Source organism: Microcaecilia unicolor, chromosome 7, assembly GCF_901765095.1.
Source record: "Microcaecilia unicolor chromosome 7, aMicUni1.1, whole genome shotgun sequence".
Classification (NCBI taxonomy): Eukaryota; Metazoa; Chordata; class Amphibia; order Gymnophiona; family Siphonopidae; genus Microcaecilia; species Microcaecilia unicolor.
In genome coordinates, this window is record NC_044037.1 from 8,019,661 (window position 1) to 8,037,519 (window position 17,859).

Sequence of the window (17,859 nt, forward strand, 5' to 3'; positions counted from 1 at the left end):
GGCACACAGGCTAGAACCACAGGAATGTGGTAATGTTGGTCATAATATAGAAACGCACCTCAATTCCTAGAACCCCCCCCGGCAATCTCTCCCCCAGCAATGTTTGCACTTTTCACAGTCTCCCTTCTGAACATCAGTAATGGGGAGAGAGATGAGCAGATTACATTTACGCTTTCCAAAAATACTGGGACAAGGGGGGCACGCGATGAAGCTGCAGTGTGGTAAATTTAAAACGAATCGGAGGAAATTTTTCTTCACTCAATGCGTAGTTAAACTTTGGAATTCGCTGCCGGAAAAGGTGGTTAAGGCGGTTAACTTAGCGGACTTGAAAAAAGGGTTGGACGGCTTCCTGGAGGCAAAAGTCATAGAATGTTATTGAATGGACGAGGGAATAATACAGTATTTCTGGGATGGGCGGGACAAATTGCTTGTTCTTTCGGCTGCTGTCGGTGACAGGGTGCTGGGCTCGATGGACCCTTGTTCTGTCCCAGCATGGCGATGCTTATGTACTTATGTACCTTTGCCCTAATTAAACCTCGCGTCAATCCCAGAGAAATGGTGGAGCTGCTGACCACTGAAGCCAGGGCTCAAATCCCAGTTCTCCCAGCGAGGCTCTTTGTCACCTTGGGCAAGTCACCTCTCCCTCTATTGTTTCAGGTACAATTTAGCTTGTACGCTTGGGCACGGAAGTACACACTGTGCCGGAATTTAACTCACCTTGAACTCAAATTTGGCAAGGTAATTAAATTCAACAAACTCCAGTGGAGGACAGGAAGTGAGCTCTGCTGCACTAGTCCATCCCCTGACATGGCCCCTGAGAAATCAGCACAGGCAACCCAGCCGGTGCCAAGGACCCTTATCCCACTCTGCCCAGGAAAACAAGACAGTCCCTGGAGAGCCTGGCATATCAGCCCTGACCCAAAAGAGTCTAGAAAGAGCAGCGTTGCCTAAAAGGCACAGCACGAGTTACACAATAACATCAGTTACAGCTCACTTTTCTCATTTCACAATCTGTCCTGCCAGGGAAATGGAAGTCACGGTCACCACAAAGGGCACAGAAATGGAGAGGGGTAGACAGTCACAGACCACGAAACCCTCTGAGCTCCCCACAGAAAAGCCAGTGAGCAAAGGTATTTCTACTCTCCCAGCACACACACACCGCGTGGGAAGATACACAAGAAACACAACAGGTTAAAGGAAGATTTCAAGCTAAGAATCAGGAGGAGTGTCAGAGTCTCCCACGGAACAAGACCAGGTTGTCCCACATTAACTGCACTAAAAAGAGTCTCGACATCACATGATACATCATACGGTTAACTGGAGACACTATGTGGCCGATATTCAGCACGCAAGAGGCAGGCTGGCTAAGTCCCATGATCGGCACTGAGCCGAGACTAGCATTGAATATCCTTTTTTATTTGGCCAGCTTAAACTTAACCGGCCAAGTTAATATTCAGCACTGGCTGGTTAAGTTAATAGTAGGCAAAGACAGGACCAGTGGCATACTGAGGGCGGGGCAGTGGGTGTGGTGTGGTCCATCCCAGGTGCATGCGGCAGGTGGGGTGCAGGGAGCAGCCATGCGGCTGTCGGCTCTGCTGGTTCCCTGCTCCCTCTGATGTTACTTCCTGTTCCGGGGCAGAGGGAGCAGGGAACCAGCGGAGCTGCTCCCAGCAGGTAGGAAGAAGCAACAGAGGAGGGGGGCTTAGAGGTGAGGCACCGGGGTGTGGACGACACTGTGCGGGGGGGGGGGGGGGTCATGCTGCACCTGGGGATGGGGAGCGGACGATGCTGCACCGGGGGGGGGGGGGGGCTGCGCAGCGGCGATCTGCCCCGGGTGGCAGCCGACCAAGGAATGCCATTGAACAGGACAGCTTTTTGTACCCTGCGCTTTCCCACTCATGGCAGGCTCAATGCAGCTTACATGGGGCAATGGAGGGTTAAGTGACTTGCCCAGAGTCACAAGGAGCTGCCTGTGCCTGAAGTGGGAATTGAACTCAGTTGCTCAGGACCAAAGTCCACCACTAGGCCATTCCTCCACTGTTGCTACTATTTGAGATTCTCCATGTAGAAGTCGGCCCTTGCAGATCACCAATGTGGCCGCGCAGACTTCTGCTTCTGTGAGTCTGACGTACTGCACGTACGTGCAGGACGTCAGACTCACAGAAACAGAAGCCTGCGCAGCCTTCTACATGGAATGTTGCTAGTGGAATAGCAACATTCCATGTAGAATCTCCAATAGTAGCAACCGTATTTCCAATAGTAGCAACATTCCATGTAGAATCTCCAATAGTATCTATTTTATTTTTGTTACATTTGTACACCGCGCTTTCCCACTCATGGCAGGCTCAATGCAGCTTACATGGGGCAATGGAAGGTTAAGAGACTTGCCCAGAGTCACAAGGAGCTGCCTGTGCCTGAAGTGGGAATCGAACTCAGTTCCCCAGGACCAAAGTCCACCACCCTAACCACTTGGCCACTCATCCACTGGTTCAAATCCCACCACTGCTCCTTGTGATCTTGGGCAAGTCACTTAACCCTCCATGAGGAGTGGCCTAGTGGTTAGGGTGGTGGACTTTGGTCCTGGGGAACTGAGGAACTGAGTTCAATTCCCACCTCAGGCACAGGCAGCTCCTTGTGACTCTGGGCAAGTCACTTAACCCTCCATTGCCCCATGTAAGCCGCATTAAGCCCGCCATGAGTGGGAAAGCGCGGGGTACAAATGTAACTAAAATAAAAAAAAAAAGGTACAAACTTAGATTGTGAGCCCTCCTGGGACAGAGAAATATCCAGAGTACCTGAATGTAACTCACCTTGAGCTACTACTGAAAAAGGTGTGAGCAAAATCTAAATAAATCAATAAATCCCCACCCAGGTCAAACATTATCTACAGGCATATAAGGCTGGATTTCAGCACCAGAAGACCCCAACCCCTTTGTTCTACCTATATCTGAATAGTGCTATAACACCATGGAGGCAGATCTATTTAGGTGGCCCTGATTCTGTTAACCTGCCATCATGGTGCTCCCAACACTTATGCAAGCCATAGACATTCGTGGCTGTAGTGTTTTTCTGACTGTTCTTCATACTGTGGTTTTCGAAAAGCCCTAATTATTTCAGGAATATTTTAGATAATCCTAAAAATGTTTAACGATGCAGTTTTTGAGTGACATATATTGTATGACGTATGATATATGTATATGATTTGGTTCTAAACTGTGACATGTTAGTAGCGGGTGGTATATCAATCAAATTCATAAATCCAATCCAACACGATATAACTGCAGCTCTATAAATGTGGCAGGATTGCACTTCACAGACAGGATTCTGTAAATGACTTAGGTAAGAGGGAGCCCCGCCCACTTCCCCGCCCATGCCCCACCCATATACACGCCCCCTCGCATTTACATGCTCATTACAGAATAGCACCTTAAGTGCCCTGCTGGTACTTCAATGAGCAAATGTAAATTAATGCACATGAAGGGCACACAATTATAGAATTGGGGGTATACGTAAAATCACCCCCCCCCCCCAAATTTATAAAAAATAAGGTACATAGAGGTTCAGCCTGGCACTAAACATCCAAGTGCTTTTCAATGGTGACCTGAAAGGATCTATAGTGGAAAGAGAATGCAAAATGAGGCAGATGGGGCCGACCTGCAGAGAGCAGAACCTACAGCCTTAAAGATTTCATCAGGGTTCCCCAAAAGCAGAAGGGGTACCTCGAAGCGGGAACCGACACACGACGAGAGGACAAGACCTCGAAATGGGAGCCAACATATGCAGGAAGGACATGACTTTGAAGCAGGAGCAGACACGTACGGGGAGCACAAGACCTCAAGGCGGAGCCAATTCACGAGGAGCGTCGATGAACAGCAGGAAAGGAAGAGTTGAGCCATGAGGCCAAGTGTCCATGCAGTGATGATCCTAGGTCGGCTGCCACCCGGGGCAGATTGCTGATGTGCGCACACCCCCCCCCCCCCCCCCCCCCCCCCGGTGCATTTTTAGCTGCTGGGAGCAGCCGCACGGCTCTCGGCTCCACTGGCTCCCTGCTCCCTCTGCCCCGGAACAGGAAGTAACCTGTTCCGGGGCAGAGGGAGCAGGGAACCAGCGGAGCCGACAGATGCGCGGCTGATCTCTGCACCCCACCCCCCCCAGCAGCGTGCACATGGGGCAGACCACGCCCACCGCCCCGCCCTTGGTACGCCGCTGTGTCCATGTTTTTCTTGTGATGGCAATAGAAGGGAGGACAGTAGCTTCACAGGATTTGGCCACTGCACACCATGGAACAGCTACAGTTGCTAGTGCGTGTGCACATGAGCAAGCAAGCATGTGCGTGCATGTGAGTTTGTGTGTGCAGGCATGTGCATGTGTGTTGACTCTGGTGTACTGGATCTGCAAATAAAGGAAACTCTTTAAGGACCAGCCCTATTAAAATTGTCAGATCACCCCACCCCTTGCCAGTACAGGACATGGGGTGGGGTCTCCATACCTTCATACAGCTGTGCATACTGCGGGAAGCCCGCTGCTCGCAGCCAGTCACACGCTTTCTTGGCCTCGACCTCTGAAAAGGAACAAAACACACTTTAGAACACTTGGCAAAGAACTTGTTCAGGAAATAAGGTCAGACAAATAGGCAGGAAAGTGGGTTCTGCCCCTAGAAGCAGCAGCCTCACAGCCCCATCCACCTCCTGAGTCCTGCCCTGTACAGAATAAGCAGCTCCAGCAATTCCCACAACCCAGATGCAGCACCTGGACTGGTCCATGAGCCAGGCTGCAACGGTCAGACCCAAGGGGCAGCAGAAAACCATTGACCAGTCCAGAAAGCAGGAGCTGACAGTAATACATGGCACCTTCTTCGCCTTCTACCCAGTGGCGTAGCTACGTGGGGCCACGGGGACCCGGGCCCCGTAGATTTGGCCCTGGACCCCCCTGCCGACGACCCTCTCGACCCCCCCCTCCCGCCGCCAACCCACCGTCGCCTACCTTTGCTGGCGGGGGACCCCTACTCCTGCCAGCCGAGGTCCTCTTCTTCCGGCGCAAGGCTTCGCTTACGTGCAGGACGTCAGACTCACAGAAACAGAACGAAGCCTTGCGGCGGAAGAAGAGGACCTCGGTGGCTGATCTGCAAGGCTTCGTTCTGTTTCTGTGAGTCTGACGTCCTGCACGTACAACTGGAACTCGTTTTTGAATAATTATGGGATACAAGTATGAATAAATAAATAATATATTTTTGAGACCTCTAGTTCCCCAGATTCCATCTTATACAAGAGACTCCATACATGTCCTCGATATTCTCAAAGAAACTGAAGTAAAAGAGGGTACAAATTCTTGCCACATTGGACGCTGGGGGATGTTAGTATAAAGGGACTGAAACTGAGGCACTGAACATTATAAGAGAATCCTTAAGACGCAGATCTGAGAGTACCGACAGAATTTATCATGGAGCTTGCCACTTTGGCTTTGAAAGAAACTATTTCTATTTTGAAGGACAATTTTTTAAACAAGTAAAAGGCACAGGAATGGAAGCCACTATGAATCCATAAACTGCCAATTTTGAAGAGAAGTTTCTAATAATCCACACGAAGAACACATCAAATTATGGAGATGATATGTAGACGGTGTTCTTTTAATTTGGGACACAAATTTCATAGTTGGCTTAACACAAAGGATGCAAACTTAGGATCTGAGTTCAATTACACCAAAGAGGAGGGTCTCCTTCCTGGACATAACCATCAGGTACATTAATGGCAAACTGGTGACAAATCTATACCACAACCCAGGGGTGTGCTGGTAAATTGTTAACAGGGGGCTCTCTCTCGCCAGCAAAGTAAAAGAGAATTCAGGAGGGGCCAAGGCCACATTTTGGGATCCATTTGTTAAAGTAGCCATGGAGAACCGGCTCCCAAAATTCTTAAAAAAACGGCTCTCGAGAGCCTGTGAGAGCCCTGCTCCAGCACACCACTGCCACAACCCCAAAGGTATCAATAAAATGTTACATTTGGGCAGTTGTCACAGTGTGCGCTCATTTCTGAAAGAGAAAAATGTCTAAAAAGTGGCATAAAGCAGCATTTGGGACGTTTTTCTAGCCCTAAATTTAAAAAACAATTGTAGAACACATTTTTTATCTATTTGGATTTTGCTCACACCTTTTTCAGCAGTAGCTCAAGGTGAGTTACATTCAGGTACTCTGGATATTTCTCACAATCTAAAAGGCAGATGATCAAAAGCAAACGCCGGCGCTAGAGGCTGTTAGCGCCATACTAGCGCCGGCGTTTGCTACCGCCACATGATCAGAGCCCTCGAGCACATGAAACAACGCACTCGAGGGCTCTTTGCGTGAGTAGTATGCAAATACATGCTAAACAGGGCTTAGTGCATTCATTGCCAATGATCAGCGGTCAGCGCGCCAAAATTTGGGCCGCTGGCCACGGCAAACCCTACGCCAGCTCCGAGCTGGCGTTAGGGTTTGCAGATCATTGGGGAGGAATGGTGAGCCCATGCTGGCAGGCCCCCGTTCCCTCCCAAAGCAAACCTGCCAACAGGGGGCTCGATCCCACCCCCCCCCCCAGGTTCAGGGAGAGCTGGAGGTCCGGTGGGTCTCCAGCCCCCACAAAAACCCATAAAATGGTCCCTGGTGGCCGCCGGCCAAACACCCCCCCCCCAGCGAGCAACAGGGGTGGGCTGAAGGTCCGGCAGACCTCCAGCCCACCCCAACTTCCCCCCCCCCCCCCAGCACTGTCAAGAATCCCTGGTGGTCCAGCATAAACAAGAACTTGGAATCGACGCTCATTGGACCTCCAGCCCACCCCAACCCCCCCCCCCCCCAACATTGTCTGAAGAATCCCTGGTGGGAGCAATTCCCTTATATGGTCTGTAGCCCCGCCCAGCACATCCCAGGATGCACTGGGCGGAGCTGGGCGCCACCATTTTGCAGTGGCGTCATCCCATGGAAGAGGAGGGAGGCAAGCAGGCTAGCTTCCTCCTCCAACTAAGGTAGGGGGGCCAGGAGGGAGTTCTTTTTTACGCTGGACCACCAGGGATTCTTCAGACAACGCTGGGAGGTGGGGAGGAGTTGGGGTGTGCTGGAGGTCCAATGAGCACCGATTCCAAGTTACCAACCGGCCACTGCGTGTGCCAGCTGTAATTTCGTTTTTGATGCGCGCCAGAAAATAATTTTTATTTTCTGGTGCACGGCGCTACCGGGTGGTAAAAGGTATTTGAAGCGCGTTGACCCTTACCGCCCGGTTAACGCGTGAGACTTTACCACTAAGTCAATGGCTGGCAGTAAAGTCTCAGACCCAACACGGACGCGCGTCAATTTTCATTCTGCCGCACGTCCATTTTCAGTCTTGAATTTAAAATAAAGGCATTTTTAGAGATGTGCTGAAAAATGGATCAGTGCGTGTCCAAAACCATTTTTCAGCGCACCTTAGTAAAGGACCCCTAAAACGGGTAAGTTATCTGCTTACAGTTATGACCACATTCCAGCAGCCTGACTGAGGCGAGCTGAAAATCCGGCAGAAAAAGCAGATGGCGTCATATCTTTACATAGCTGCCGCCCTGCCGAATATAAATCTTCTGCTCTCCAGGCTGGTGCAGTAAGCACAGGCGAAGGACACAGGTACCATAAAAATGAATTGAAACGAAATTCAGAGCAGCTGAAAACATTCTGAAAACCCTAGAGTAGAGGACGCCTGCGCTCTTCATTCCAGGAGACATTGAGGGAATCCATATTTCCAGAGACCAACCAACTAGTGAAAAGTTTTCTATTTTGCACAACTGAGTATTTAGGGTAAATCGGAGCCCTGTGGTTAGATGCGGGGAAAATGTGGGACCCAGGTGGAAAAGTCGTATCCTTTTCTACCCAAGATGATGGATTACCAAGGAGGGCAGACAAAAAGACAATTTTGGATAAGGAGAAATCTCGCAGGTGGTCACACTCTGTGCTGTCAGCTGGGAGATGTCCTTAAAAGTGGACACAGTTAACTGGGCAGACTGGGTGGGTTGGATGGTCTTTTTCTGCAGGCATTGTTGGGAGTTTTGCTGGAAGTGAGAACTGAACTTGAGCACTGCGGGTATCATAAAACTCTCCAGAGATCACTCTTACAAGAGGGGAAAATTAAGCACAATCCACAATGAGACATTCGACCAGAGCATCTCCATGACCAGTAATATGGAAAGACTGACTGACACTTTCATCATACTGAAAAGTCCCTGCCAGATGCTGGAGAAGAATCCTTTGGTACAGCTCTCAGCTCTAGTTATCTGTAATCCGCTTTCTTCTTGACAGCCTGGAACACGAGAGCCCAGGGACAGACCGAAGACAAATACAGCACAGTGCCAGGAACAGCCAAAGCTGGCTCAGTGGCAGAGGAAAAACCAGCCCTATGTGTGGGCAAAGAAAGGACCGTGCCATTATTCAATGGTACCACAGAGTGACAGACTCTGCCACTTAGCACTGCACACAGGGAAAAAAGAACAGCGTCATACCCTAAGTATCAAGGTACAGTCAGTGCGTGTGCCTGGCGGCGTGAGACGTTCAAGGCCTCAGCAGTTTTTCAACCCGATGATGCCTTTGTATTCTGTGCTAGCATTTATATTCCACCCAAGCCAACAGCTCAGGGCAGATTTACACCAACAAACATAAGCAGAATATTCCCCCAAATTATAAATCATATGTCAGCTCATCCCTTTCCTACGCTTGGGATGGGTGGGCTGGGGGTGGGGGGAACAAGGAAGCAAGATGAGGGGATGTCACTGCCTCTCAGAACAGAGGCTCCCTGGTGCTTCTACTCAAGATAAGAAATCGCTCTGACCCCGAACGCAGGACCAATCTCTGGCTTTGTAAATTAGGATGTTACTGGTGACCTTTGAGGTAGCTTTGAGACGGCTGCACAATGTACTGGTAATTGTCAAATCTATTTCCAGGGTTAACAAGCATTTTTAATCTCAGAAATGAGGACCTCAAAAATGTCCCACCATCAATGCTCAAATTGTTCAGGAACATTCCCGATATCCAAGAGATGGCACAGTGCCACATGTAACTCTGTAAACCACACATCGCTTCCTCTGGAAAAGTTACTCCAACAGAAAAAAAACCTGAATTTTTCAAGGGGGGGCGGGGGGGTTAAATCAGAGCAAACCTACCAGCACAGTAATGTAAATCATGCAGGTAAAAAAGTTCTCATAGTACTGCCCCAGTATGGGCAGTTTCATTATTACCCCCAGTGCCAGGCAAAATAGAAGAAAACTATTATAAAGAACAAAATTACTTAACACATAAACAAACATGAATTTGCCTCACCAACGGCTACAGTTATTTCAAGGTTTTAATTAAAACATATGGGTAAAGGTGAGCCGGTTGATGTAGTGTATCTAGATTTTCAGAAAGCTTTGGACAAAGTCCCTCGTAAGAGAATCCTGAGAAAATTTAAAAACCATGGAATAGGAGGCAATGCCCTGTTGTGGATTGGGACCTGGTTAATAGCAGGGGCGTAGCCAGACCTCGCCGGGAGGGGGGGCCAGAGCCCGAGGTGGTGGTGGGGCACTGTTTAGCCACCTCCCCGCCGCCGACCCCCCTCCCCCCTCCCCCCCGCTCGCTACTGCCGACGACCCTCTTGAACCGCCCCCTCCCGCCACCAACCCTCCCCCGCCGTGCCCCCGCATGATGTACCTTGTTTGCTGGCGGGGGTCCCCAAACCCCGCCAGCCGAAGAGTCTTCTTCAGCGCCGGAGTTAGTAGACTCCAGCGCCTTCATTCAACGAAGTTCATGTGAAGATCAGCTGGTTTTGACGCCTTACGTCCTGGAGTCTACTAACTCCGGCGCTGAAGACTCTTCTTCGGCTGGCGGGGTTTGGGGCCCCCCGCCAGCAAACAAGGTATATATCATGCGGTGGTGGGGCGGCGGAGAAGGGTTGCTGGCGGGAGGGGGGTTCAACAGGGTCGTCGGCAGGGGGCCAGGGCTGAATCTATGGGGGCCTAGGCCCCCCCAGGCCCCACATAGCTACGCCACCGGTTAATAGATAGAAAACAGAGGGAAGGGCTAAATGGCCAATTCTCTAAATGGAGGAAGGTGGAGTGCCACAAGGATCTATACCGAGACTGGTGCTTTTTAACACATTTATAAATGATCTGGAAATGGGAACGACGGAGCGAGGTGATCAAATTTGCAGAGGACGGAAAACTATTCAAAGATTCTAAATTGCCTGTGGACTGCGTGAAATTGCAGGAGGACATTGGGAGGTTGGAAGACGTCGGCATCCAAAAATGGCTGATGACATTTAGTGTGGACAAGTGCAAATACTTGATGGACTGCTTAAACGGGAAAGAATAACCGAGTGTCAACATGAATAACCCTAATTAGAGTTACGTGATGTTAGATTTACTACTACTACTACTACTATTTAGCATTTCAATAGCGCTATAAGGCGTACGCAGCGCTACACAAACATTAGGAGTCAGCAGTGCACTCAGGAAAACGTTCTAGGTGCCATTGTGGACAATGCGTTGAAATCTTTTGCTCGGTGTATGGCAGCAACCAAGAAAGAAAACAAAATGTTAGGAATTATTAGGAGAGGAATAGAGAATAAAACACAATATCACAATGCTTCTGGTACTGCTCCTTGGTGCAACCTCACCTCGAACATTGTGAGCAAAACGCATCTCAAAGAAGATATAGTGGAATTAGAAAAGGTACAGAGAAAGGGGATGGAATTCCTCTCACATGAGAAAAGGTGAGTTAAGGCTCTTCAGCTTGGAGAAGAGACAGCTGAGGGGAGATACGATTGAGGTCTACAAAATCCTGAATGGAGTGAAATGGGTAAATGTCAATGAAGTGTTTACTCTTTCAAAAAGTACAAAGACTAGGGGACACCTAAAACAAATAGAAGGAAATATTTTTTCACTCAGTGTATAGTTAAGCTGTGAAACTCATTGCCAGAGCAAGTGGTAAAAGCAGTTAATATAGCTGGGTTTAAAGAAAAAAAAAAGATTAGGACAAATTCCTGGAGGAAAAGTCCATAAACTAAAACAGATCTGAGGAAAGTCACTATGTGCAGCTCTATCCCCTTCACATCCATCAACTCCCCACAGGACAAGGCAATACCATTCCTACAGTAAAAGCAGTCTTGACAGAAATGCTTACACATTACTTGTAAGCTCCAAGCAATGGGATATTCCGATACGATCCCAGGTAAAGGGTCCTACATTGTTTGTTTAGCAGTCGCTTCATATATTGCTTAAACGCAGGGATACAAAAGGCAGTACAAATGCTGATCAAATAGGAGAAAAGAACGCCAATATTAGGACAGGACAGGATAGTAGAGAAGGAACAAACTAAGCCCTAAGATAGAGCAGACAGCAGTCCGAACCAGGAGCCCGACTCAAACTAAGTACATACTGGGAAAGAGCAAAGGTCCATCAAGCCCAGCATCCTGTTTCCAACAGTGGCCAATCCAGGTCACAAATACCTGGCAAGATCCCAAAAAAGTATAAAACATTTTATACTGCTTATCCCAGAAATAGTGGATTTTCCCCAAGTCCATTTAATAATGGTCTATGGACTTTTTCTTCAGGAAGCCGTCCAAGCCTTTTTTAAACTCCGCTAAGCTAACTGCCTTTACCATATTCTCTGGCAACGAATTCCAGAGTTTAATTACACTTTGAGTGAAGAAAAATTTTCTCCAATTCGTTTTAAATTTACTACAGCTTCATCGCATGCCCCCTAGTCCTAGTAATTTTGGAAAGCGTGAACAGACGCATCACATCTACCCGTTCAACTCCACTCATTATTTTATTGACCTCTATCATATCTCCCCTCAGCTGCCTTTTCTGCAAGCTGAAGAGCCCTTGCCGCTTTAGCCTTTCCTCATAGGGAAGTCGTCCCATCCCCTTTATCATTTTCGTCACCCTTCTCTGCACCTTTTCTAATTCCACTATATCTTTTTTGAGATGCGGCGACCAGAATTGAACACAATATTCGAGGTGCGGGCGCACCATGGAGCGATACAAAGGCATTATAATGTCCTCACTTTTGTTTTCCATTCCTTTCTTAATAATACCTAACATTCTATTTGCTTTCTTAGCCGCAGCAGCACACTGAGCAGAAGGTTTCAACGTATCATCAACGACGACACCTAGATCCCTTTCTTGGTCGGTGACTCCTAACGTGGAACCTTGCATTACATAGCTATAATTTGGGTTCCTCTTTCCTACATACATCACTTTGCACTTGCTCACATTAAACTGAGGTTTCGTAAGCTTTTTAATCCTGATCTGTATTTCAAGTAGGAGGGCTCTGAACGCAGGGAATTCCACAGGGCTGGAGCTCAGTAAAAAGAAGGTCAACTGTCTAGTAGATGCAAACTGGATAGACGCGATTCATGAGAAGAACAAAGGGATCGGACAGGAACGTAAGGCACAACCAGAGAGGAGACTTATGCAGGAGCTATAGCACAGAGAAAGTTTAGGAATCAACTTTAGTATCTTAAACTGAATCCCGAGGTGAAATGGAAGCCAAGACCAAGAGGGTACTGTACGGCCTTCACACCTCTCTTGTCTGACATTCCATCTTCCTTCCTCCCATCCCTGGGGCTCAGGGCCCACAGATACCAAGGATCATCCCAGGCACACAGTCAAACACTCAGTTCTTTCTAATGCAGGTCTGTGGCTTAGCTGGAATACCAAACACATTGGACACTGCAGCACTTAAAACAAGCAAGAGGCCAGGGGGATAAGATGCTAAAATTTCTTCTGGGTGTGACTCAATGAGGTCACCCAAACCTCCTCTTTCGCCTGTAAATCATCTCTCCCAACACAGGAAGTAGCACCAAAACCACCCTTCAATGAATGGGTCTCCGGGGAGGGGCAGAGGAATCTCCAAGAAGCTGCAGACAACCCCAGCGCTATCCCCCCCTATACAGACCCTCACAGGACAAACCCAGCTCACAGTTAGGGAGACAAGACAGAGGGGAAATGGGACTTGACATACCGCATTTCTGAGGTTTTTGCAACTACATTCAAAATGGTTTACATATATTCAGGTACTTATTTTCTACCAGGGGCAATGGAGGGTTAAGTGACTTGCCCAGAGTCACAAGGAGCTGCAGTGGGAATCGAACTCAGTTCCCCAGGATCAAAGTCCACTGCACTAACCACTAGGCTACTCCTCCACTAGCAACATTCCATGTAGAAGCCTGCCCTTGCAGATTGGCAATGCAGCCACGCAGGACGTCAGACTCAAAGAAACAGAAGCCTGCGCGGCCGCGTTGCTGATCTGCAAGGGCAGGCTTCTACATGGAATGTTACTAGTGGAATAGCAACATTCCATGTAGAATCTCAAATAGTAGCAACAGAATCTCAAATAGTTTCAACATTCCATGTAACATAGTAACATAGTAGATGACGGCAGAAAAAGACCTGCATGGTCCATCCAGTCTGCCCAACAAGATAAACTCATATGTGTATACCTTACCTTGATTTGTACCTGCCTTTTTCAGGGCACAGACCGTACAAGTCTGCCCAGCAGTATTTCCCGCCTCCCAACCACCAGTCCCGCCTCCCATCACCGGCTCTGGCACAGACCGTATAAGTCTGCCCTCCACTATCCTCGCCTCCCAACCACCAACCTCTCTTCCCCCACCTGCTCCGCCACCCAATTTTGGCTAAGCTTCTGAGGATCCATTCCATGTAGAATCTCAAATAGGGAAAGGGGACTTGACATACCTCCTTTCTGAGGTTTTTGCAACTACATTCAAAGCGGTTTACATATATTCAGGTACTTATTTTGTACCAGGGGCAATGGAGGGTTAAGTGAGTTACCCAGAGTCACAAGGAGCTGCAGTGGGAATCAAACTCAGTTCCCCAGGATCAAAGTCCACTGCACTAACCACTAGGCTACTCCTCCACTCATTCCACCAATAAGAGCCAACCTCATCAGTGATGTCACAATGGCTTGATTGCCTGATACTTGGCTCACTTCTGATATTGTGATGTCATAAGGGAAAGGGGGAAAGGGAACTGGGACTTGATATACTGCCTTTCTGAGGTTTTTGCAACTACATTCAAAGTGGTTTACATATATTCAGGTACTTATTTTGTACCAGGGGCAATGGAGGGCTAAGTGACTTGCCCAGAGTCACAAGGAGCTGCAGTGGGAATCAAACTCAGTTCCCCAGGATCAAAGTCCACTGCACTAACCACTAGGTTACTCCTCCACTCCACTCCAGAGCCCTTTCAGACTGCAGATCCCGACATGAATTTGGATTCCTGGATGCAGGAGGACACACAGGTAGTACATACGGCACACATGGACCTTTAAAAGAAAATTTCAACATAACTGATACGGTGTGATGATGAATAATGAAAAGAGGAGGCAGAGGGAAGGCAGGTGGAATGGTGGCTGAAGGGCCTTCTTATCTGCTGGGAACACTGCAATGGTGTGTTGAGAGGGCCTGGGGCTCTGCTGATGGATTCAGGGTTTCCCACCGTTATTTCTGCTTGATGAAACTGATGTCCCGAGCAGAGAGCATGAATTGGCGGGGCAAAAGGTGGAGTGAAGCATCAGTGACACTGGAGAGTGGGAGAATAGCCTAGTCCTTAACAGCAGAGGGCAGAGAAGATGGGAAGCGAGGGTTCAAATCCCACTGCTGCCCCTGTGACCTGTAGCAACTCAAAATTGTTGCTTTGTTACTAACCTGAGCTAAGATACATAAGTACCATTAGTTAAAACACGCATTAATTAGTAAATCTATACCCGAATGTAACTTGCCTTGAGCTACCAATGATAAGGTGTTCCCTAAATCCAAGTAAACACCACAAGCTTTGTTCCAAGAAACTGGAAGAAAGAAAAGGGACTTCAGCTAAAAGCTAATATTTAACATGTAACACTTTCCTCCCTGGGGTGACTCCCAAGTTGTACAAACCTTTCTGCACTGCGTTTCCCCCAGTTTGCATGGGGACATAATCTGGTCCCCGTCCCCAACCCACACGAAACCAAAACATAAAACGTGTCCTATAGCTGGTTAAAATTATATTGTTCGGTTACATTGATTGTGATAATGTTTTTTGCAGTTTGTAATCTGTTTATTTGGTGACTACAATAAATATATTTATTTATACAAGCACATCCCATTCATTCCTAAATCTCCATTATCCTACCTCTAACGGCCTCAAATATAAATCCCCTTACGCTTCCTCCTTTTCCTTTATCAGCACCCAATTATGGAATGGACTGCCAAAAGCTGTCAAAACTACTCAAAACCATCTCAACTTTAGGAAATTACTCAAGACCAGCCTGTTCCGGAAGGCCTACCCCCAGGCTCCGACATAAAACCCAAAGTCCTTCAAAACAGCATATAAATGGACTATTTTGGACTCTCTTACCTTTACCCTTTTTCCCTTATACCCTGTTCTTTCTATCCACTCTGACTACCACAATCTATTGTATTTGTATAACTACTGGAATGGCGATAGCCTTTTCGGTCCATTGTAAGCCACATTGAGCCTGCAAACATGTGGGAAAATGCGGGGTATAAATGTGATAAATTTTATTTTTGTTACATTTGTACCCCACGCTTTCCCACTCCTGGCAGGCTCAATGCGGCTTACATGGGGCAATGGAGGGTTAAGTGGCTTGCCCAGAGTCACAAGGAGCTGCCTGTGCCTGCAGTGGGAATCGAACCCAGTTCTCCAGGACCAAAGTCCACCACTCTAACTACTAGGCCACTCAATGTGGCCGTGCAGGCTTCTGTTTCTGTGAGTCACTCACAGAAACAGAAGCCTGCGCGGCCGCGTTGCTGATCTGCAAGGGCAGGCATCTACGTGGAATGTTGCTAGTGGAAAAGCAACATTCCATGTAGAATCTCAAACAGTAGCAACATTCCATCTAGAATCTCCAATAGTAGCAACATTCCATCTAGAATCTCAAATAATAGCAACAGAATCTCAATAGTAGCAACATTCCATCTAGAATCTCCAATAGTAGCAACATTCCATGTTGTTGTTACATTTGTACCCTGCGCTTTCCCACTCATGGCAGGCTCAATGCGGCTTACATGGGGTAATGGAGGGTTAAGTGACTTGCCCAGAGTCACAAGGAGCTGCCTGTGCCTGCAGTGGGAATCGAACCCAGTTCCCCAGGACCAAAGTCCACCACTCTAACTACTAGGCCACTCAATGTGGCCGTGCAGGCTTCTGTTTCTGTGAGTCACTCACAGAAACAGAAGCCTGCGCGGCCGCGTTGCTGATCTGCAAGGGCAGGCTTCTACGTGGAATGTTGCTAGTGGAAAAGCAACATTCCATGTAGAATCTCAAACAGTAGCAACATTCCATCTAGAATCTCCAATAGTAGCAACATTCCATCTAGAATCTCAAATAATAGCAACAGAATCTCAATAGTAGCAACATTCCATCTAGAATCTCCAATAGTAGCAACATTCCATGTTGTTGTTACATTTGTACCCCGCGCTTTCCCACTCATGGCAGGCTCAATGCGGCTTACATGGGGTAATGGAGGGTTAAGTGACTTGCCCAGAGTCACAAGGAGCTGCCTGTGCCTGCAGCGGGAATCGAACCCAGTTCCCCAGGACCAAAGTCCACCACTCTAACTACTAGGCCACTCAATGTGGCCGTGCAGGCTTCTGTTTCTGTGAGTCACTCACAGAAACAGAAGCCTGCGCGGCCGCGTTGCTGATCTGCAAGGGCAGGCATCTACGTGGAATGTTGCTAGTGGAAAAGCAACATTCCATGTAGAATCTCAAACAGTAGCAACATTCCATCTAGAATCTCCAATAGTAGCAACATTCCATCTAGAATCTCAAATAATAGCAACAGAATCTCAATAGTAGCAACATTCCATCTAGAATCTCCAATAGTAGCAACATTCCATGTTGTTGTTACATTTGTACCCTGCGCTTTCCCACTCATGGCAGGCTCAATGCGGCTTACATGGGGTAATGGAGGGTTAAGTGACTTGCCCAGAGTCACAAGGAGCTGCCTGTGCCTGCAGTGGGAATCGAACCCAGTTCCCCAGGACCAAAGTCCACCACTCTAACTACTAGGCCACTCAATGTGGCCGTGCAGGCTTCTGTTTCTGTGAGTCACTCACAGAAACAGAAGCCTGCGCGGCCGCGTTGCTGATCTGCAAGGGCAGGCTTCTACGTGGAATGTTGCTAGTGGAAAAGCAACATTCCATGTAGAATCTCAAACAGTAGCAACATTCCATCTAGAATCTCCAATAGTAGCAACATTCCATCTAGAATCTCAAATAATAGCAACAGAATCTCAATAGTAGCAACATTCCATCTAGAATCTCCAATAGTAGCAACATTCCATGTTGTTGTTACATTTGTACCCCGCGCTTTCCCACTCATGGCAGGCTCAATGCGGCTTACATGGGGTAATGGAGGGTTAAGTGACTTGCCCAGAGTCACAAGGAGCTGCCTGTGCCTGCAGTGGGAATCGAACCCAGTTCCCCAGGACCAAAGTCCACCACTCTAACTACTAGGCCACTCAATGTGGCCGTGCAGGCTTCTGTTTCTGTGAGTCACTCACAGAAACAGAAGCCTGCGCGGCCGCGTTGCTGATCTGCAAGGGCAGGCTTCTACGTGGAATGTTGCTAGTGGAAAAGCAACATTCCATGTAGAATCTCAAACAGTAGCAACATTCCATCTAGAATCTCCAATAGTAGCAACATTCCATCTAGAATCTCAAATAATAGCAACAGAATCTCAATAGTAGCAACATTCCATCTAGAATCTCCAATAGTAGCAACATTCCATGTTGTTGTTACATTTGTACCCCGCGCTTTCCCACTCATGGCAGGCTCAATGCGGCTTACATGGGGTAATGGAGGGTTAAGTG

The 17,859-nt window shown here is 48.0% G+C and overlaps 1 protein-coding gene across 1 annotated transcript in view; it reads right to left on the reverse strand.

Annotated features, from left to right (window-relative positions):
* Nucleotides 1–17,859, reverse strand: part of STARD8 (StAR related lipid transfer domain containing 8) — a 204,996-nt gene that overhangs the window by 56,163 nt on the left and 130,974 nt on the right. Inside the window, exon 3 of the mRNA XM_030208740.1 lies at nucleotides 4,490–4,561. Within this exon, the coding sequence (XP_030064600.1) occupies nucleotides 4,490–4,561 (72 nt within the window). The remainder of the gene's footprint in view (nucleotides 1–4,489; nucleotides 4,562–17,859) is intronic.